The following is a 23471-nucleotide window of genomic DNA, read 5'->3' on the forward strand; positions in this document are numbered from 1 at the left end:
TTCAAATAACTTTGACCTCTACTTTTCTTGAGCTCCTTGCTCTGGCTTTTGCTTTCACTCTGGCTCTGGCTCTGGCTCTCTCATCCCTCTTTGTCACATACAAGACCTTTCATGTTTGTGATAGGGATACCTTATGCATGATAATCTCCCCAAGATCTTTTATTCTTTTATTTAGTTAAAATAGATAATCTTTCCTGGGTAAATTAATAAATTCTAAAATTTTACAGAAAAAGAGGAGAGAATATTTCTTCATATCTAGACTTTGAAGTTCTCCAGGCAGTCTGTACTTCATTCCTTGCTACGCGTCCTCCTCACCCAGACCTGACTGCCATCATGCATAGATTAAATACTTTTTGAAATGATATTGAATTCTTAGAGTATATAGATCATTTCTCTGCTATCTAGACACAGTCTGGAAATTTACATGAAGAGCAGGAGATTCTACTGCTTTTTCAAACATGGTTATATTTTAAAGATTTCTGTTTTCTCTTAGAAGACATATTTAAAACTCCAAAGAGCAAATAAACTTTCAACACCCCTCTAATTACTCATGACAATGCTATAGAAATGGAGAGGTTCAACTTCTCAAAGTTAGGGATGCTATCTACCTTAACCACCCCTCCCATTTATTCTAACACAGCTAATTGGCAGAAATTATAAGTTCCCTTTCTCTCAGTTTTATTCTCTTGAGAGATGTTAGAATTGAGTTTCATGTCTTAATTCTGGAGGTTTGACAGCTCTTCCCATCCTCTTCAATCACTGTGGAAAATGTGGTGCCTTACATCTAAGAAATCTAAAGGTGTGAAGAATATTGGAAAGAGTGTTCATTTTCTCTGCCTTCCTTGGGTGTTTTCATGCTACCCAGGAGTGTTTCCATCAGGCTTCTGTGCTAAATGAAATTATGAGAACTATGCCCAAGCCTGTCGATATTTCATTCTCTCACTGCATTGAATGTGTGACACTGGTGTGACAGAATCCTGTTTCTTACACATCACTGATTTCTCTATGGTGCTATGAGCAAAGCAAAAGAAAACTGATAATGTGTTTATTAACTTCTAGAAATTCTCTCTCACCCTTCACCTTGCACAAATCAGAGAGCTTGGTACTTTGTCCTTATTGTGGTAGAATTGTTTTCAATGACAGTAAATAAACCTGAATTGCCAGAGCTTGGCTCCTTCATGGCTGAGAGGTCACCTCTGACCTGAAGATGCCCAGACTAACACAATCTTTGCTTCTGTAAAATCCTTCCCTAAGTATGAAGAGTTTATAGAACTCCAGGATCCTATAGTTAAGCTGTGACTATGTGATCTGTGAGGTGATATTGTATTTTTCAGAAATCCTTAGGAGTGTAGTTTAAAAATACTGAACTCTATAAAATCTAAGTGTATTCAAGCAATAAGTAGCTTTGGTTACAATGACATTCTACCAGGTACCATGATCTCTCAGGGTTTCTTAGCATTAAAAATACTCCTTTATTGGTTTCCAAGGACACATACAAACTAAGCCTTCTAAAGAGGCTACTTTTGTCTCTTTACTGTTGATATGATTTGAAGCATAGCAAGAAATAATGAGAGATATAAAAAAAGGAAAGCAGAAGCAAGCAAATAAACAAGAGCAGACAAGCTCCTACTAGTGGTCCATTCGTGGTTCTGTCTACAATAAATAATACTTTGAAGTACTGTCTACAATGATATAGTGTGACAAAGTTGCTCCATGGTAAAGGAAACCCAAATTCCAGTTAGACTGCTAATAAGGACCTGTCTCCAGAGTATGCTTCAGTAGTGATTACTGAATGAAGACTCCTATCTACCTGAAAGTTCTTGTGAGATAAGATTTCACCCCATTTTGACCAATCCAAGAAGTTCAATTGCTATGCCTTATGGGACAAGTTGTTTAGGTTTTATAGGAAACTCCAAAATTCTTCCAAAGGGACTGTTCCATTTTATTCTAGGACCAGCAAGAAATAAGAACTTCTTTGTTCCACATGATTGTCAACATTTGTTCTTTTAGTGTGCTATATTAGCTATTCTGGTGTGCATGTGGTAGTATCCTTTTGTTCTTTACATTTAAATTATTTCATTAATGACATGATATGAAACACCTTCTCAAATGTTTGATTGTAGTGCAGTGTGTTTTAACTCTGACATATTGTTTGAGTTTTACCTTTCTATTGTTGAGTTTCAAGCATTCCCTGCACATTTTGAGTAACAGCCCTTTTATCATGTGTTGTTTACAAATATATTAATCTGAGGCTCATTTCACTCTCTTGACCATGAAACTCATAAGCAGAAGTTTTGTCTTGTGTGTGAATAAGTCTGATTTATCTGTTGATTCATTTATGGATCCATACCTTTGATATTAAACCAAAAATGCCAAAACCACATGTAAGATCACCTGTGTTTCCTCTTGACTCATCTTCTACAGGATTTCACGGTGTTACACTTACATGTAGATTTAAGATCCATTTGAGATAAATTTTTGTGAGGTGCAAGGTCTATGCCTGCATTCATTTTCCTACATGAGGATGTTTAATTATACCAGCAAGTATCTAATAGACAATCTTTTCTCTATTGTTCTGTTTTTAGACTTCTTTTAAAATATTGGTAAACTTATTCATATGAACTTACTGTTGATTTGCCTATTCTTTCATCAACACCACATTATCTTGGTTAATGTTATAACCAATTACTTTTATTTATACGTGTGTGTGTGTGTGTGTGTGTGTGTGTGTGTGTGTGTCTTAGTTTGATAATTTCAAGTTTGTCAGTGTGGTGCATAATGTGAACTATGAGATAGTTTTGTAGTTATTTGATCAAATTAAAAGTTTTATATTAAGTTTAGTTTGTCTTGAATATATTTTCACATGTTCATTAAATTAAGTATTTATTAAATACATATAAAATATTTACTTAGCACTTATAACAATACTACCTTTATTGAGTTGTTGTTTCTAATCTGGGATAATTCTAAAATTTGTATTAAATAAAGGATTATCTATAAACCAATAGAGATAATTTGAAACCAATTCCAAGCTGAAGTTAACATTATGGACAATTCTGAAGTTGAGTACAGTTGCCAACATTAGCTAGAGTATATATCCTTTCACCCCATATGCACTGCTCTCTCTGAACTGCACATATGTTAAGATGATCATTAAACATAAATTCCTGTAGTTTCTGAAATCCTCTTTCATTATTCTATCCATCTTATTTCCCCAAATAACCCATCTATAACTCTTGACTCTAAAATTGTGCTCTCTACTATCCAGTGAACTGCTACTGCCCTAGGACAAGCCATTGCCATCTTTCAAATGTTCTAGGAAACTTTCTAACTCACATGTCTGCTGCTTATCTACTTACAACTCACATTAAACTCTACCATTGACTATGGATGAAACAAAGAAAATGTGTTATACTCTGGTCTGGAAAACTCTAATTAATTATTGCTCATTTTACTTAAAGTATCACCACACTGCCTAGAGAATACAACTATAATCAGACTGCATGGCTCTCTCTTCTACCTTCTCTCTTTTGGTCTCTGCATGTTTCAGACATTTTCCATCTCAGGATATTGTCAGTAATTATTCCTTGGCACAGAAATACATATCTTCTAAGCAACTTCCAACTCTTTCTTGACAATATCTAAGAGCCTTTCTCTGAGTATCTGCTGTTTGGAATTGTCTCTGTCATTCTTTTCCATCAGTCTTTAATACTTTTTTTTCTTTTTTTTTTTATTAGATATTTTCTTTATTTACATGTAAATTTCTCCATTCCCAGTTTCCCCTCCAAAAAACAAAGAAACAAACAAAAACAACAAAAACAAACCCCTGTTGCCTTCCCCCTCCCCATGCCTGCCACCCCACCCTCTCCCACTTATTGGCCCTGGCATTCCCCTACACTGGGGCACAGAACTTTCACAGGGCCGAGGTCCTCTCCTCCTATTGATGATCAAATTGCAATTCTCTACTGTACACATGCTGCCAGAACAATCAGATGCCTCCATGTGCAGTCCTTGGTTGGTGGTTGAGACCCTGGGAGCTCTGAGGGTACTAGTTAGTTCATAATTTGCTACTTTGTTGGATGATTGGAAGCAAAGAGATGTCTATCATATCTGTAACTCACCTAAGCCATAGTGTGTCATTAGAAACTAAACTTAGAGTAGACCATGCCATTTATGTTCAGATGGAAACAATCCTACAGAGTGAAAATATGAGACAGTGCCATTCTAAGGCCATGAAGAAACAAAAGTGAGACTGCATCACTCTTTCATTTTAAAACAGATAAAACCAGGGTCACTCATCCATCTTTTAATTAAAAATGTGAATGATAAGGACCTTGCCAATACTTTTTTGCTCATGCTAGAGATAACATTTACTGAGATGCCCAGTCCTCGAATGACTGGTGCTTCCTAACAGTCTACAATCCAGATCATAGCCTTGCTTCCAGTCCAATCTATTTCATACCATCTTCTTCTTACTAAGATGCTTTGTGGTTCTTATGATAGATGTGCTTCCTTCAGATAATGGTTAGTAACTTCATCATATTTAAGTTAAGATGTGTTATAATGTTGGAGGGCAATCTCAATGGTATGTTGCTTGGCTTTCCTTATAAGGTCTGTCTAAGAATTGGACCTGTAAATTCAGCAACCTTGTTGTCTTATTTGGTATTATATAAGCACTGACTTAGTCATTTAGAAGAGCCAGTATTCAAGTTCTGAACTATAGATTTGTTCTTCTTATAGTGAAATGAAGTAATTTTTCAAGTGGCATGTTTCAAACACAGATCCTTCTTTCACTTGATAAATTACAAGCATAACCAGAAACTTGGGTTCTTTTTATTTCTTCTTTATGGGTAAATGGTATACAAGTCATTGACTTGAATATTGAGGTACAGTTAAGAGCAAACAGCTGGTTTATTAAGAATTAGTCTTAGCATTTCTAAGTTAATAGTTGCATATGGTTTTAGTTACTTAGAATTGTGACTGAATAGACTGTGGCTGCCTTCTTCTCCTGGGCAATGTTTCAAAACTTCAACTGTAATTTGTGCCCAGACTGATGCTAGGGACTGTTTTCCTGGTTTGTGTTGGATGTCATTTTCAATGAATAAAGAAACACTTTGCAGTTTTTTTTTTAATTTAGTTTTAGCATTCGAAGCTTTCTTGCTTTAGAATTGTTAATTAATTATGCTGCAATGGTTATAGTAGCCTCAACTAATATTTTAATAACTAAAATCTCAGACCCATGATTTGTAGCTCAAAAAATTATTTCACAAATCTACTATTTTGGAAATATTTTCCAAAATATTTCTTGTATAGAGACAGTTTAAAACACCATAAGTTCTCACAGGTGAATAGGCAGCCATCAGGGCTTTCTTTCCACTTAATTGCGTCAAGTGCAAACTTCGTTTAATATGCAATATGTAAAATACCCTGTTTTCTGAGCTGCTAAGTCTGTAGGTTGTAAGCTTTGTGCTTCACTTAAGACTTAGATAATATGGAACCTTCTGAATGCAAAATCCAGCTAGAATGTCAGCTCTCCTGTCACTCATGACAAAAGGAAAGTCAACTCAGACATATGACCCCTTCTTCATTTGCCTATCTAGAAGCTATTTTGTTTTATCTACCAAGATTTTAGCAAGAGAGAGCCTTTTATTCAGTATATACTATTTTTCTGACAGAATAGTCAAAGCAGTTATCCGATCACCAAGGCAATGGTAGATACTATGTCACACTTTATGATTTCTCCAGATTGAGAGACAATGGAACCTTTTTCTAACAGTCAAATAAAGTATTGTTGTGTAATAAAGCCTTTAATTTAGGGGGTCATTTTCCTCTTTAACGTATATTTTTCCAACCATCCTTCTTTGCAACGATTCAACAGAGATGAATACATGTGTCGTTCATTTCTGAATTAGTATGTGGATGTCTCTCAAAGCCTCTGACTTTAAAGCACAAATACAACTAATAAAAATGATTTTTTCCTTTCAGTTACAAACATATGAAACTATAGCTTCTAATTGATTGAAGCTGAAATTTTCTTCCTGTTGTTTGATTTCAATTGTCTTGCAACTGAGAAATTGCTGTTAAATTCAAATGGATGATGCTGTAAAATAGTATCTGATAAACATCCCTGCGAACTTTAGAGGATAAAAAGAAACATCATAGCAGCTTACTTAGAATTCTATCTTCTATATATCTCTTCAAAAATTGAGGGCTATTGCCTAGTAAATCTCTTTTGCTACAATAAGAATAAATTAAGATACAATCAACTTTTCACTTAGGTAGAGTACTGCATGGGCTCATAATATGAGGAACTTGCATGTGTTTTATATAAAATATTTTAAAGGACATTAAAGAAACCAGGGATGCCGGGTGGTGGTGGCGCATGCCTTTAATCCCAGCACTTGGGAGGCAGAGGCAGGTGGATTTCTGAGTTCGAGGCCAGCCTGGTCTACAGAGTGAGTTCCAGGACAGCCAGGGCTATACAGAGAAACCCTGTCTCGAAAAATCAAAAAAAAAAAAAAAAGAAACCAGGGATTTCATGGGTCTGAGGCTGCTGCTGTAGCTTAGTCAGATAGTGCTTGACCTCCAAGCAGGAGAAACTGAGTTTAATCCCCAGACCCACATTAAAAAGGAAGGTATGTTGGAGAGATGGATCCCTGAAGTTCAGTGGTTAAGTCTAGCCCACTTGGTTAGTTTTAAACCAAGGAGAGACCTGGTCCCAAAACAGAACAATGATGGCACTTTAGGAACAATATTGAAAGATGTTCTCTGACTTCTATATATTCATAAACACACATGTATGTCTAGGTGAATATGCACTCTGGCAGACAAACACACACACACACACATGCAGACACCCAGAGCATTATAGGCTTCAATATGTCAATGAATCAAATTCTAAGTATTTTATCCTAATATACACTGTGATTCTTGGGAGACAGATAATATGCTATAAATCATACCTGTGATTTGTATGTCATGGTCTTCTCTATCAAGAAGGTGACAAATAGCCAAAAGAAAATTACATGTAAATTGGGTACCAAAAGCTAATAATGAGTCTGTTGTCTAAGGTTTACACAAACTTAGAAAAGTAGTTCTCAAGGTATGTTCCAAGATAACTCTGGTAGTCAGTGGTCAGTGCAAGTTGCATTGCAGCACCTTCTTGATGAGAACAAAATGATTTTATAACACAAATAAATTGTATTTGTCTTTTTCACTTCTTTCATGAGTATAGAGTTTTATTACACTGCATATGTTTCAAAATACTATTTGCAGTATTTCCTATTTGTTCATTCCTAGAATGAACACAGTGTCGATTTATTAATTAACTTTCCTTTACATATTGACTATTCTCTTTCCTGTCCTTTTCCTCTCTCCCTCCTACCTTCCCTTCCATGCTCCAACCACAATTCACTGCTTCTCCTCTTCCTCCTCCTCCTCCTCCTCTTTCTCTTCCTCCACTTCATTTCAGAAAAAAGAGAGGCCTCCCATAGATATCAACCAATCCTGGCATATGAAGTTGTAATAAGACTAGGAGCATCTTCTCCTGTGGATAGATGAGACAAGTCAGGAGGAGGAAAGGGACACAAATGTAGGCAACATAGTCAGAGAGAGTTCCTGATCCTGCCATTAGGAGTCAAACTGTACAACTGTAATATATGTGTAGATGTCAGTCCCATGCATGCTCCCTGATTGGGGCTTCAGTCTCTGTGAACATGTGTGGGCCCAAGTTTTTATTCAAAAGTTTTTTTTTTAAAGAGTTATTTTAAATTTTACATTATACTAATATTAGTAAGCTTGATAGTTTGAATAAAATAATAAATATTTAATATTTCACTTTTACTTTTTAATAGAAATTTAAATTCTTAAGATTCATTTTATTAATAATTTGTGTGTATGACAGGACAGGAGTTGCTCCCAGAGGCCAGATGAGAACATTGAATCCCAGAAGCTAGCATTGTGTATGGCTGTGAGCCACCAGATATGGGCACTAGGAACCCAACTTGAGTTCTCTGCAAAAGCAGCCAGTGCTCTTCAGCACTGATCCATCTCTTTAGCCCCTAATTTAATTTTAAATATTTTTTAAATAAAATATTTAATTACTTCAGTTTATTCAGAAGCATCAAAATACACAATCTACACAAGCAATACAGTTCATTGGTTTCTTTAGCAATTTTTAAGAGTGAAACTAAGCCTTAGACAAAGGTCATTTGACAGTGACTGCTTTGGACAAATGGTCGATTACTTGTGATAAATATGCATGCTCCATGTCTTCTGGGATTTTGAAAAATCATCCATTCCTTTATTTTACATCTACTTAATATAAAATTAAGAAAACTTTTTTATCAATGAGTATGTGAGTGTATATGTGCATGTGTGTGTGCATGCGTGTATGTGCGCATACATGTGCACGTGTATCCATGCATGTGTGTGTGTTTGTATATGCACAAGAGAGTGCAACAACATACATCTGGAGGCGATATGGTAACTTGAAGGAGTTTTCTCTTGCCTCCTGGGTCCTAGCAATCAAACTCGGGTGAAACTCAAGTCATCAAACATATTATTAACAGGCATCTTTACACCTTGGCTATCTCACCAGTCCTAAATATTCTTTTAAATTGTCCACAATATGATACCAGAATTTCTTATTCTTTTTTGGTTGTAGTTTCTAGAATATAATGCATTATTGTAAAAATAAGGCATGTATTCTTGGACCACACACCTGGAATGTTTCTGTGTTGTAGCATTGCATATTGATCTGCCTCAATCAATATGAGGTCAGTTGTAAGGGATGTATTGATAATACTGGTTTGGTTTCTAAAGTAAGCTTTTGATTTTTGTTTTGACTTTTAAGTAGAATAGACTCAAGTTCATTCTGTGATAACATAACTCTCACTCATATCTCAATAGGCTTTCTTCTATGAGAGGGAGATAAATGAGCTAGCCTGATGGGATTGTGCCTGGTAGTGGATAGAGTTTGTCAACTCCATTTGCTTTGCAGTGAAGCTGTGTATATAGAATTTATAGAAGCAGGTAAGCTCAGTGCATACTAATGACTTTCTATAGATCTCACCAGAGCACAGACAAATGACAACTAAAACAAAGCCTACCATTTTCTGGCAAAGTTTGGTACATCATAAAACAAAGTGTAGTGCCTTTTGTAGACTGCATAAATGAATCCATAAATTACAAATAAGAAAAAGTCTAGGAAAGATATTCACTAAGCAAAATGTTTTAACCTTCACTGAAATTAAAAAATTTTAATTCCTTCAATAGTAATTAACCGTATGTAAAATAAATTATGTAGCCTAATAGCAAAACTGAAATGGTTTTTGCAGTCTCAAAAGATAACTTTCTTTAATAAAAAATATTTTTATTAAAATAAAATTATATCTTCACTTTCCTCTCTCCAACATTTCTCTGGATGTCCCCCTTTGGCATCATGGCATCTCTTTACTTTTGTTGTTATTTTCATTTATATAATGTTTATGTGTATGTGTGTGTGTATCTGTGAGTACATGCATGTGTGTGTGTGTGTGTGTGTGCGTATTTTTAGTATAATGTATTGGCTATTGAATGGGTTTCAGCTTGTCTGCTGTATATTATAATTTGTTTCATTTATGCCTTACAGAGAAATATAAAGGTATATGTGCCATCGATCTCACTTTATGGAGGCACAGACTGCAGCTCTGAGAGGTTAAGCCAATTAGCCCATCAAAGTTCTAAGTTTGGATCTGATTTCACTGTTGTGTTCCCCTAATACATTATATCCTTCTCTCTGGCCTAATGTTCCATGAATTTTATTGGAAAAAATTACTCAGGTATTTTTTAAAGAAGAGAAAACACTGGTACAAAGTAACAAAATCAGAAATGTAAATCCATATGTTCTTTTATTCTTTCAGAATTATCTGGAGATCAATTCAAGGGTATAGAAGTCACCTTTCTCCAAAGTGTCACCCACTGCTGTGTCCTATAATGCCTCACTCCTTCTTTTTTCCCTTTTTCCCTCCCTCCCTCCTCTCCCTCCCTCTGTGTTTGTGTCTGTGTATGTTTGAATGAAAGAGAGAGAAAGAGAAAGAGAGAGAGAAATTTGTTGGAGTACTCTTTTATATTTTACTTCCCATAATGGTCTGACAGTATCCCTGAGTGCCTGCTCTAGGAGCCCTGGAAGGCAGTGCCCTCCACCAGCCAGTAACTAAGGGTTTTCTGACAACTGGTTTGTTTGTTTGTTTGTTTGTTTGTACTGAATTATTCGTGAGGGTTCTTCTGAAAACAATTTTTATATTGCAACAACAGGATTTTTTTCATATTTGGATTATTCTTAACAGTATGTGTTTCACCACTCAAACCCTAATTTGGTTAATTAAAATTTTCAGTAAGAACTAGTGATTATACTAAAATTGGTGATGGAGTAGGATTGGGAATATGTAAAGTATATCTGGATTTCCCTCTAGTAATCCAACTTTGGCTTTTGGCTTCAGATTTCAAAGTTTAGTTATAACATTTGCTTTGTTTGAATTTCTTATGATTGCATAAGAAGAAAATGTAATATTAGATGCACAGGGATATAACATGTGGGGATGGTTCCTGATACATTCTTATGTAATTCATTAGTAGGAGCTGCTTTTTATGTTTTTCTTTCACTTGAGGTAGCGTCATGTACTGACTGTGTTCTCCACGGGTGATATCTAACCCTGTTCACTAGGCTTAACATTAAATTCATAAAACTGGCTTTATTTTAAACTAAAAGGAGACTGCTCTGACTCCAGTGTACCCGAAAGTTCTTTCCAAAGACCTGATTCACAGCATGTAACAGAGTTTTCCCGTCTAGGCCCAAAATCAGAGCTGCCAAAATATATTTTAGAAAATAGATCCATGAAATATATTTTTAAAGACCTATAACAATGGAAATGATCTTAGAATAAGATAGACTTTCATGATGTCAAGCAAGACAATGATTTTTCCCATACATAGAGTCAGAAATTTGGACTTAAGGTCTCTATTGATACATTAGTTCTTTCCATTTGCCAATAAGTGTAATCAAGAGGCCAGAATTGGATCTCATTTTCCAAAGATGAGACAGAACAAATATCATTCCTGCTGTTTTTAATTATCTACAAAGAAGAAAAAAATACATAAGCTACAAGAAATCCAGAATCATCTGATAAGTATTACAAAGTACTGTGGGAACAGTGACTAACTGCCTAGAGTCTTCAGGAGGGCTCTAAGAAAGAGTAGCATTTAAACTCAGTACAATATAATGTGTGGGAGTGTACCAGAATTTTCTTAAATGGGAAAGGGCATCCCCAGATAGAAAAGACAACATGTTCACACAAGTAAGGATGTAGGAGAACTCAGCATCCTGGAGACAACGTGAAAATTAGAACAAGTCTTTTTGAAAAGGAGTTTGGCAGATTGTGTCAAGATCTGTACAAACACATACATCTTTAGCATATGGGGTTTTTGTCCTGAGAAATGCAGAAAAGATTCCTTTGTAATGGCAGAATTACAAAATAAAAATTAGCTTATTTTCTAAAACGTACAAAATGTATGTGTTACAGTACACAGTTTTATTGATCAATTCTATTGCCAGAGGAATAAGAATGAGTGCTCTAAGTCAAATTTAATACATATATATGGTATTGTGTTGACATATAAAATATGTTATCCTATTAACTTATAAAACAAAGCTTGGTTATTGTGACTATTTTAAAGTGATCTATATCAACATATAGTTAAGATGAAAACATCAAACTCCAAATTAAAACATCAACTGTCATAAAATGTTTCGTCAAGGTGGTAAAGCTATGACTAATTCATTTTAACTAATGTAACTTGTTATAGCCCGATTGGTCACTTACTCAAGTTTTTTGAGTGGATGTAAGTTTATAGGTTTCAGAAGTCTAATAGAACCACTGATAGAAGAGATAAAGGAACTGATCATATACAAACCACAGTTTTCATGGTTAAAGAAATCATTTCAGAATCCATCAATGGCATCATTAAAGTAGTAATATTTTAGTAATGTGTCTGTATGGTCTAGCAGATTGAAAACTGGCCCAACTGATGGTGAGCCAGAAGTATGTCAGTGAGGTGAATGAATGTGCCTCAGAAGAAGATACAAAACAAGTTACCTGAGAACTACCTGGAATATGTGTTAAGTATGCAGTTTATAATCTCTTCCTTAAAGTTATAAATTCAAGGCAAGTCATAAAGTTATGAAGATCCATATAAGGCTACCAACCATGTTTTTAATAACTACCCTAATGCTAAGCCATCTTTAATGGGAATAACCAGTGATTGACTTAAAATATTGACCCACATGAACTCAATATATCTGCCTAATAGAAATTTCCCATGAAACATTGCATTTGTTGGGGTGCACATTTGAAAAATCCTCCTTAATTTTCCTTGTATTAAGGTAGAACCTTGCTCATAGCCCCTTTCCTGTGTGCTTGTACCTACATTCACATACAGGGTTGTAGAGTGTTTTGTGGTTTTCTGTAGCTACCCTGTTGTGTTGTCCTTGCTGCCTATAACATTATATGTTGTGAGGTTAGAGGTTCCACTAACTGGAACCCTTCCTCCCATGGTTTATTAATGTGCCTGAATTAGATTTACAGTTTTTGTTCTTTTCTCCTTTTACACTTTCCCTTTTATTTATTTCCTTATTTCTTTTATTTCTCCTGAATTTCTGATAAACTTTACCCACAAACTATAGCTTTAGCATTTGATATTTTTCTCAATCAACCCTTAAAAATCCTTGGCCAGTGACTTCTGTTTGGGAAGCAATATTGTTTACTCACTGTCTTGCTACATCCTCAAAGAATCAGTTCCTTAATGACTTTTCATTTCAGTCTTGGGGTTAGATCAAAGTGAGCAATTAGTCATCCATGTGTAAAAGTAAGGAAACATATAGGATGCCAGGTAGTTGACAAATGTCAAACACGAGACAGCAAAGGACAATATGAATACTAAAGAGACTATGCCTCAAAACCACACATTTAGCACTATTACCCTCTCACCAGAGCCTAGAAGCCAGCTAGGATGCTCTCTGTACAAGATAGTCTTGTTTCAGTCTGTGAATCACTTTTGTGCACAAAATAAACCAATGATTCCTTTCTATGTGGATTCATTGTCAACAGGTGGGGAAGTTCTGATACCAAAACAATCAGTACTGAGTCTAAAAAACCATCCTAAGAAAGCCTCTTCATTCTGAAAACCATAGTATAGCATAAGAACATCAAATAAGCAATCCTACTAATAGAGAGGATGAGATAGGAGAAGCAAGATCTCAAGACCCTTATGTTGTACACAGCCAGACACTATCACTAACAAACAAGCAGAAAGTATATATGGATTGTACAATATTGGACCTATTTCTCCAATTACCAAATTAGAGACCATTGGATGATAATCAAAAAATTTCTAATTCCTCATATTTTTGGATTTCAATCGATTAGGATATGTTGGTAATATTAATTTTCATATTAAGATATTAAGGAAAAGTAATTGTTACTTCCTGTTGTTTTTGTTGTAATAGGTGGAATTAGGTTTGTGTGGATTTGCTGGAAGATTATTTTCTTGCTTATTCTAGGGTGTAGTTTTGCTCCTTATGTTGGTGTTTTATCTATTATCCTTTATAGGGCTGGATTTGTGGAAAGATAATGTATAAATTTGGTTTTGTCATGGAATATCTTGCTTTCTCCATCTATAGTAATTGAGAGTTTTGCTGGGTATAGTAGCTTGGGCTGGCATTTGTGTTCTCTTAGGGTCACTCAACTAAAGCAGACTGTATTTCTAAAACCAGTTTTGTGTAATTATCATTCACTGAATGGCTGTACATCATACACATTCATTTTTCTATTCTCCTGTGAAATCCCCCAAACATCTACGTTGTTGGATAGTATCCTTAGTACTTTTATTTTTCAATAATATTTGGCTCAGTAGAATTTCTGTGATAGAGCTGAAGAAATGCTTTAATGGGTAAAGGCACTTGCTGCCAAGCCTGACAACCTGAGGTCAGTCACTGAAATCCACATGGTGGAAGGTTACAAACTGACTCGCGATTCCTGCAGGTTGTCCTCTGACCACTACATGCTGTGGGACACAGACATGCATATACCACATAAAACACACACATACACACACACACACACACACACACACACACACACACACACGACTGAGTGTTTACAAACTGAGCAAAAAAGGAATCCTATTGATAGAAGTTTTCTGAAGAAAGATGAAGGTTAAAGTCATGGTAGTAGGGTTTTTTCGTTTCTAAAAGTACAGACTTAAGAGTAGTCTACTTCAAAAGGTCTCTATGGAAGTTTCCAGAAATTCAGAAACTAAAGTTTCTTCGTACTTCTTAAGAAACTTTGAAAATAACTATTCTAGAGCACAGAAGTCAGATCTAATTTGAAAATAATTCATATGTTCCTTATTTTCAAGACTATAAATGTTAATCACTGTAAACCTCAATTCATGGTTATTTTTAAATAGTATAGTAGTTGTTAGACATCATGCTATTGTAGAAGTTGTAACGTGAGTCTTTATTATTATTTTTTATTTTTGCAATTATAATTACATCATTTTTCTTTCCCTCACTCTAAATCTGCCCATATATCACTCATTGCTCTCTGTCAAATTTAAAGCCTCTCTTTTTCTTAATTATTATTGTATACACATATGGATATATGATATATATTCCTAAACATAAATACAGCCTCCTCAGTATGTATTTATGAGCAAGGCTGACCTTGTATTTTTGCTTCTTAAAAGCTCTAGAGATGAGGGATGACTCAGTCAGTAAAAATGCCTGTTGTCAAAGAATGAGGCCCTAAGTTTGAATCTCCAGCAACCATGTAAACACCCAACATTACAGTTTGTGCATGAAGCCCCAGAACTGAAGACAAAAAGGAAGAGAGATCATCAACCAGCCAGTCTAGTCAAAACATGCTCCAGGTTCAGTCAGCCAAGCAACCCCATTCCAAAATTGAAGATGAAAATGATCAAGGAAGACATCTGGTGTCAATCTCTGGCCTCATGCATGTATGTACACTCCCATACACATTCACATAAACCACCCATACACACACATGTTAAACATATTACCTAGAGAAATAATCAGCCTAAAAATAAAATATAAAAGGCAAGAATAGAGAGGAAGGAAGCATAAGTCTGTAGAATTTTACTCAGTAAGGTGCCCCTAAAGCACACTTATGGATGTTGTTAGTAGGTAATAGGTTTAATGATCATTTGTTCCTCAAACAAGCATTGCCACTGTAAAGAAGGAAAGGAAACCAAAGCTAATAATTAATATGCACAAAGATAGTCTACTGTGATCTTCCCATCAGTTTTATTTTCCCATCTCATAAAAATAAAAAGGTTCCAAAATGATTGCCTCTATGATTTTGTCTCCCAACTGGAGTTTGCTTCCTGACATATGTCTTTTAAAAAGTCATCCATGCATCCCACTTCTCATTCATAATGACTGTGGTGTGTCAATTTATATTTAGAAAAATCTTCTCCAACTACTCATATCCTTCTAAAAAGAAAATATTTTCCCAACTATTTTCCCAACTAGTCATAGCGGGTCATGCTGTTAGTCCCAGAACTCAGGAAGCAGAAACAGAAGGACTATAACATTGGAACCCATTCTGGGTGCAGAATGAGTTCTATGCCCACCTGAGCTACAGATCTTGCCCCCCCAATAAAAAAATTAGAAAACAAATACTGAAATATATCATTTTGTATTTTCTAACCTACAGACACTCCTTTGAGTATGTTCTCTCTGTTCTCAACAGCAGCAATTTTTGGTGCCTTATATTTTCATCAGTGTCATATGGACAGGCATTTGTATATAGAGAGGGCAAATCGCAGAGAACAACTTGGAAGACTCCATTTTCCAACATGTAGGTTGTCAGGCTTGGTGGCAAGTCCCTTTAGCTACAGATCCATGTGGCATGTGTATACATGTTTGTGTGTCTATGTGTTTAAATGATCTTGAAACTTACCAACATTGTTTTTGTTTTTTCCATACTCTGAGAATTTTAAATTGCCACTAGCATATAATTTAAATAAAACTATTTAAACATTGCATGACAGTTTGATATGTACAAAAGAAAAGGGGCTTCACTATTTGAACTACAGGAGCTGAAGGAGTTATGGAAATGTACCTTTTTGAAAAGAATTCTGAAAAGTCTTATTGCCCTGACCTTGTTATGATACGTACAGGACGTAGGATTCTCTTTACAATTACCCTTTTTAACATACTGTTCTCAGAAAAGGGGGTGGCAGGAAGACAGAGGGAGATACATATAGACTTCATTCCTACAACTTGTTCCTATGAGCAAGAGCTCTAATGTGGCCTGAAGTTACTGTCATTATCAAATAGCTCTACTTTATTGACCATGACCATCCAGGCAGTAACACCCTCCTGTACTGACTGTGACCATTTCAGACTGTAACACCCCGTTGCATTAACTATGACCATTTTAGGTGGTAACATCCTGCAGCCAGTGACCACAACCATTTCATGTTCTAACACCTTGCTGCACTGGCCGTGATCATTTCAGGCTGTGATAGCCTGCTGTAGTGATCATGACCAGTTCAGGCTTGACAAAGAACAGGAGTTGAGATGACATGAGTGGAGGCAAGAGAGGAAAAAGCACTTGAAGCTGGTCTTGAGAACTCAGTTTTCTGGAATCTTGTTTGTGAATGAAAAGATTCAGTGGGGTGTAAGAATAAGAATTGTAGGCAGTTTCTGGGGGGGAAAATGGCATGCTATGGGATGGTTCATGATAGGCTTTGCTTGCTTTCTTGTCCCCCCTTTCTGCCTTCAAGGATTGCTCCAGTAGCCTAAGAATTTTGGAGTGGGGGGCATAAGAAAAGACTGAACACCCTGCATATAATCTCTCGAGCACTCCTCTACTGCACCTGGCCACATGCTTCCAGATGTAAATATCATGGGGAAGCATAGAACTGAAGCAATTGGTATTTGTATTGTAAATCTCTATGAGACCAATTTCTCACTTTACTTGAACACAAAGAAAATCTATGAAGATAGATTCTTTGACGTAAAGGCAGCATCTGAGCAGGCCTATGCTTGAACACATTTTCCACTGACTTCCAGGTTGCTGTACTTTGAATTGTCCTTCTGCCTCTTATCCTTACTCATGGTTGCCATTCTTCCATAACTAGCCTAGTCCAAACCCTCTTCATCTAGTTTTGTTTACTGCAATTTTTATAATGTAAATCACAATGTACAATGTTTAAAAATGTTGGAAAAATAGTAGAAATGCTTAGTGCTTAGAACATGTTGTTTGCATCATGGTAATATTGCTATTTGAGGCCCAATCACTCTGCTACAGAAGCTCTGTTCACCCTTAATCACTAGATAGCAACATCTCTCTCTAATTGTGTTGATGATAAAATGCCCCTTTTCCTCTTGAATATCCATTTTGGAGGTAGGGAGATCAGTGGAAGGCAGAGCTACTAGCACAAATTTGGAATAATTTAAGATTAAAAAATAATTCCTAAAAAGTCATCAGCCTTTGGCTTACTTTAACTAATTCATTTTGTTTTAATTTCATGACTCTTAAAGTTATAGGAATTTAGGCAGAAACATCATTATTGTTTTCTTCAAAAAATAGAATGTTACCTTGCCTCTCAAGCAATAGTAATAATATATTAAATTGCAATTCAAGGTTGTCTCTGCTTCTTCATTCTAGCTGCATCCAGCCAGAAACTCAGATTAAACTGGTTAACTTAATGTTCTGGTAAACAGATAAAATACTTATTTTACACCCGTTAGCATTTCTATCTATAAGAATCAAAGATGCTTTAGGTTAACTGCCTTTACATTGCATAGCTGTTAGCCCATGTAAGGTAGTACTTCCATTTATGTCTGGAGACAAAAGGTTAGAATTGAAGTGGTCTGTGAAGCTCTTCAGACTGTCAGAGCCTGTATCTAACAGATTCCTCCACCTGCATGCCTACCCCTTTCCTTTGCATAATATAAGAACCACATTACACCTCCATCTCTCTCCTTTTCCATCAATATTTTCTCTCAAAATATCTACAAGCCATGTTTCTCAAAACCTAAGAGAACACAGGTGTCATTATTTTATTTAGGTCATTGTCTTTACCAAATAAGTGATGAATATATACAGTTGATGAAAGTGTGCAGAATGGAACCTGATGAAACTATGTCTCATTTCCCTTTTTAATTCAGTTACCTTTCTGAGATAAACCTCTACTATCTGATATTTTATGTCTTTGTGAAAATATGCCTATATACCATTTGTGTGTGAGAGAGAGAGAGAGAGTGTGTGTGTGTGTGTGTGTGTGTGTGTGTGTGTGCCTAGACTTTACAATTTACATTTTGAGTCTTCTATTTCAAATGGCAATATATTCTAGGAATAGGTTTATCTAGGCATAAATGAATTTATAGGATTATATTTTACAGATTTGCAGAGAAGTATTTTTCTTGTGAGTCTGAAGTACCCCTTATTGGTTCATCATAAGTGAGTAATTTAAGTTTCTGGCTTTAGCTAAAACAATGCTATGCTGTAAGATGCAGGTAGGATGCTCAAGTTCGGTGAAGACTGTTTTCTTTCTATAAGAAGTGCTCCACATTTGCAAAGAATAAAATCTCATTATCTAGGTACATGTTGTTATTAAGCAAATAGGTCAAATATATGTATCAAGTACAAGACAACATATTTAAAGGTGCTAAAAAATAGTTCTACTGATGCTAAATTAAAGAGGGAAATGACACTTGAAGAATGCATCATAGGGATTCCACATTGCAAGAGTGTCTTTATTTTTTTGAAGTGTGTGATAGTTTACTTAAAAAAAAAACAGAAACAACAAAACAAAACAAAACAAAACAACAACAGTAACAAATAAAACGGGACCACACTAATCATGTGTGCACCATACATGTAATGGCTATTCTCTTAAGTATTGGTTATTGAGTATGTTAAGATACCGAAATGTTTCAATAGGACCAAGAACATTAGGTGTAAGGATCTTGGAGGAAAATGGACACTAGCAAGTCTAGTGTATTAACCCACAAAATTCATTTAGCGTCCCATGAATTGGTGAGATTATGCTATGTGGTTAGGGAGGACAAAAGTTATCTCAGGAGGAGGCAGCATGAACTTTATACTTCTTTGTACTTTAGTGTTTAGTTTATTATTTAAGCTATGTCCAATCAGACAAGATATCTCAGGTAATGTCCTTGCTACTATTGCACAAGTTTAGTAATTTTATTAAAAGAAAAAAATCAAATAGTAGTCGATGAAGAATGGGAGATTTTAACAATATCAACCTCAGTCACCATTTACTTGTCACACTGTTCCTATTGGTATTTATTCTCAGTTCACTTTTTTTTATGTAGTGTTGGCTGACTTGAAAAGAGATTTGAAATGCATGAATATCATCGTAACTGGGCAATAAAAATTAATTTAAAAAGTGCCTGGGGCATTTTCTTACATAATTTCCTAAAGATATTTTAATATTTCATTTGTGCTTTGTTTCTTAAGTCTTCATAATACTGATTTGATAAACACCGTGGTCTTTCCTCTTAGACCATCAGAGTAGTTACTTTGATGCAGTGTGTGTTGTATTCCTGTCTCTACATGGTAGCAGATGTTATTAGACACGGATTTCCATATGGCATTCCAGGTGTGCTGTCTTTATTTACCTAAGAATTATTCTAAATTTCAGAAAGAAAGCAAATAATAATAATACGCAGTTCCATTTGACTGCTGGCAAACCTGTTTATTCTTTAGGATTTTGGAAGCAAGATGTGTGCTGCCTGCTTGTTTGTTTTTATTTTTAATGTTCAATCAAATAGCATATTTATTAGTACTTTGTCTTTAAAAGGGAAGAGTTCTAGTCAGCAAAAAGCACAATGTATTTCTTGATGTTGAATAATTGCTATCACAAAAATCACCCCATAAAAAGACTCATAATAAACATAGCATTGTATGTGTGAGGGGGGTGTAACATTCATTGGCTTGGAAATAAAATTATAACTGTAATTATAAAGCTTTGGGGAGACTCTTGTATAAAAAGTACAGGATTATAGTTGCAATTTTAGGCTTCTCATTTAGTATTAGGAAAAACCAAGATAGTGATCTAAAGGAAATCATGCAGGAGTTAGGAAATGAGATGTTGACAGGAATAGTTTCTCTTCTGACAGATGATCATATGGATTGAAAAGAATTATAGAGGAAATTCCCTGCTAGTGTGAGCACACGGGTTAAAGGCAGCCTGCACCCCTTGAGTCCCTGAATAAATTCAACAGCAGTGACTGCCCGGACTTTTTGAGCCAAGCGCGGGCTGGGCTGTGTACCAACAGCCTAGTCAACTGCAGACGGAACTGCCGCATCCCTTCCTGCCGTAGCGCGCCAGCCATTGGCTCCTCTGTGACACGTGACTGATAGAGGCTTTTCTGTGTCTTTTCTCGCCCATCTGTGTGCAGGGCACTGATAGGCCAGGCTGATGCGCAGGCAATTTATCATCTTGATCTCCCACTGAGTCAGGGAGCTCTCTTGTCACCAGTATTGATTTCAGAGGATGGACTAAATTTCCTAGGATTTCCATTAAGAATTAAGAAAAAAAGCTCTAAGCACGCAGGGTAGCCAGACAGACATGGATATGAGATGGCACTGTGAAAACTCGCAGGTAGCTTCTTCTCTCACAGCCGCTAAGCACAGCTTTTTAGTTCTGCAGCATGCAGGGTTTAAGATACCAGAAGCTTAAAATCAATAAGAATGGAAATGCGAACAAACTCATTCTGATAAACTGATTTTAAGATTTATATGAAAATATTCTTTTTGGAGATTGCATGTCAAATTTATGCATGCTGAATATGAACTGTTGAGAGATTTTAAATTTGGAGATGTCCTTAAACCCTGAGCATGGTTGCTTTTAGTTTTGACTGCCGCTTTTCTGTAAGCTTCAGAGGTTGTTTTTTTTGTTGTTGGTGGTGGTGGTTGTGGTTTTTTTTTTTTTTTCCAGCATGCTTGTGGCAAAAAACAACCAAAACTTGTGTGTGTGTGTGTGTGTGTGTGTGTGTGTGTGTGTGTGTGTGAACTTGGGTCAAGTAGAAGCATGAATAAACGCTGCTTTCAATACTTACCAGACTGCTTTATTACTGTTAATGATTTGGTTAAAAATGTTACTTAAATATGCTTGTATTCTGGCCGTGCATGCTTTTGCGGCACAATGAAATTTTTATTGAGAATTCACAAGGTGTTGTGTCTGAATTGTACTCATGTTTGGGTAACAGAGAGTGTATTAGTGATCAGTGTTTAAACTTAACTACTATAAATATTTCCTGATGATAGAATTTGAGTAACATTTATATCACTTCTGCTTACTTAAAAATATATGTGTTGGATAATGAAAGTGTTGATATTTCTGAAATATTAACTTTGATTATTTCAAAGATAGCAATAATTTGATCTCTAGGAATGCTTCCTAGATGAAAGAATTAAAATGGTTTTAAAAATAATTTATCTAGTGATAAGCTTCTAAAAATTGCTGTCTATGTATACATGAGGTTTTGTGTATCGTGTGTGTGTGTGTGTGTGTGTGTGTGTGTGTGTGTGTGTGTTCATGTGGGGGGGGAGGTGTGTGGGAGTGTTTGTATGTGTGTGTGTGGTGTGTGTTGGGGTGTGTGTGGTGTGTGTATGGGGAGGGGTTAATGCCCTGAGGAATTATTTGATATTCTTCTAGCTCGTCCTTATTCTTGTGAGGAGCAGAAATGCCTTGCCATTCTAGCATTCCCTAGACCCATGGGAATCAAAGCTAGCAGAAGTAAGAGATGTCCAGATGGGATTGGCACGCTTGGCAGGGAGTGGAGACAATGGGTGGGGGTGGAGCAGATGGAAGACAGAAGGCCTGCATATTAGCAAAGGGCTGGGGGTGGGGTGGGAGCAAGACTGTTTGCTTCCTAGAGAAGAAAGCCCAGCCTCTCCTCTCATGGGAACTTCTGATTGCAGCTTCTTTTCATTATGAGACAGCATATCATTTCTGTGGTGACAGCTATTTTAAATTCAGTAGCCTCTGCAGCTTAGATAAGGGGAGAAAATCCATGAATACAAGTTGCTTTATCAGACTATAGACGGATCCTTGCTTAAGTGGTGTGTGTGTGTGTGTGTGTGTGTGATTTTTGTGCCTTTACTATGTTAAAAAAAATAGGAGGAAAATTAAAATCAAGTTTGTACATTTTCAGCTGGTGGCATCCTAAAGGAAATGTGGACATTATTAACTATTTATCTGAGACTTTTGGTAAAGCATCCATAGAGTTACCAAAATGTTGTCTATTAAGAGTTAGTACTGAAAATATTGACAGCCTCTGATAATTAACCACTGTTGCTTATTTCTAACATTTACATAGATCACATATTTAGAACAATGTCTGATGATTTCAATGACCGGTTCAAATTCTGAAATGAAGTAAATCTCTTAGCATCCTCCATTTAGCTTTCTGTCACTCCTGGTTATACAGCTTTTCCAAAAAGTTTCACAAGATTAGGGAAGGATAGAAATCAACTTATTGTTATTAACAAATTATTATTACAATTTGTAAAATCTCTGATTTTAATTACACTTATAGCTATTTTTCTTGAATCCAGGTAATATCCCTAAACCTAAGTACAAATATTGATTAAAATCATATACTAAAAAACACAAACTAAAATGTTTAAAAACACATCTATTTGTCCACAGTCCTTCACAGAATACTGGCTTATGGTTTAGCTAGAACACCTTGCACATAGATTTCCATTTTCCAGGAAGTTTTAACTTGTTACAAGTGTCTTTGGATTTACTTTTGGAACCTTGGCTTTACCAAAGAAACATTAAATGAGCCACATAATAGGACTCTTTTGCTTTGGTACCTTGAGCTATGTTGAAGATAATGTAATTACATCGATTATAGTATTTTTTCAGAAGCTGAAGAAGAAAGCTGATTTCTTGTTATGTCTTCCTCTTGTTTCCTTTATGTCCTATCCTTAGAAATTTTGTAATTGTCAGGGTTCTCTAGGGTCACAGAACCTATGGTAGTCTCTATGCAGTAAAGGAACTTATTGATGATTTATAGTCTGTGGTCCAACTCCCAACAAAGGTCAGCAGCAGCTGTGAATGGAAGTCCAAGGATCCAGCAGTTGCTCAGTCCCACAAGGCAAGCAGGTGAAGCAGAGCCAGCCTTCCTTCTTCCAATGTCCTTATATAGGTCTCCAGCAAAAGGTGTGGCCCAGATTAAAGGTATGTGCCACCACACCTTTAATCCCAGATGACTTTGTACTTGTAGATCTTCCTATCTTAATCTTCTGGGATTCATAGCCATTGTGCCTCAAGATCTCCATACCAAGATTCAGTTCGGAAACTTGTATCTCTCAGCCTCCAGATTAGGGCCACAGGTGAGCCTTCTAATTCTGAATTGTAGT

At 35.9% G+C, this 23471-nt stretch overlaps 1 protein-coding gene across 36 annotated transcripts in view; it reads left to right on the forward strand.

Annotated features, from left to right (window-relative positions):
• Positions 1-23471, forward strand: part of Nrxn1 (neurexin 1) — a 1104407-nt gene that overhangs the window by 1019526 nt on the left and 61410 nt on the right. The window contains exon 1 of one of the 36 annotated variants that reach the window (XM_031356589.1): positions 20539-20700. The exons of 34 other annotated variants lie outside the window; for them this stretch is intronic. In XM_031356589.1, coding sequence (XP_031212449.1) covers positions 20668-20700 — 33 coding nt within the window. In that variant the 5' untranslated portion in view covers positions 20539-20667. Of the gene's footprint in view, positions 1-20538; positions 20701-23471 lie in introns of those variants that run through there. One more of the 36 variants, XM_031356588.1, reaches the window with a different exon arrangement.

This window comes from Mastomys coucha, unplaced genomic scaffold (assembly GCF_008632895.1).
Source record: "Mastomys coucha isolate ucsf_1 unplaced genomic scaffold, UCSF_Mcou_1 pScaffold6, whole genome shotgun sequence".
In the NCBI taxonomy this organism is placed as follows: domain Eukaryota; kingdom Metazoa; phylum Chordata; class Mammalia; order Rodentia; family Muridae; genus Mastomys; species Mastomys coucha.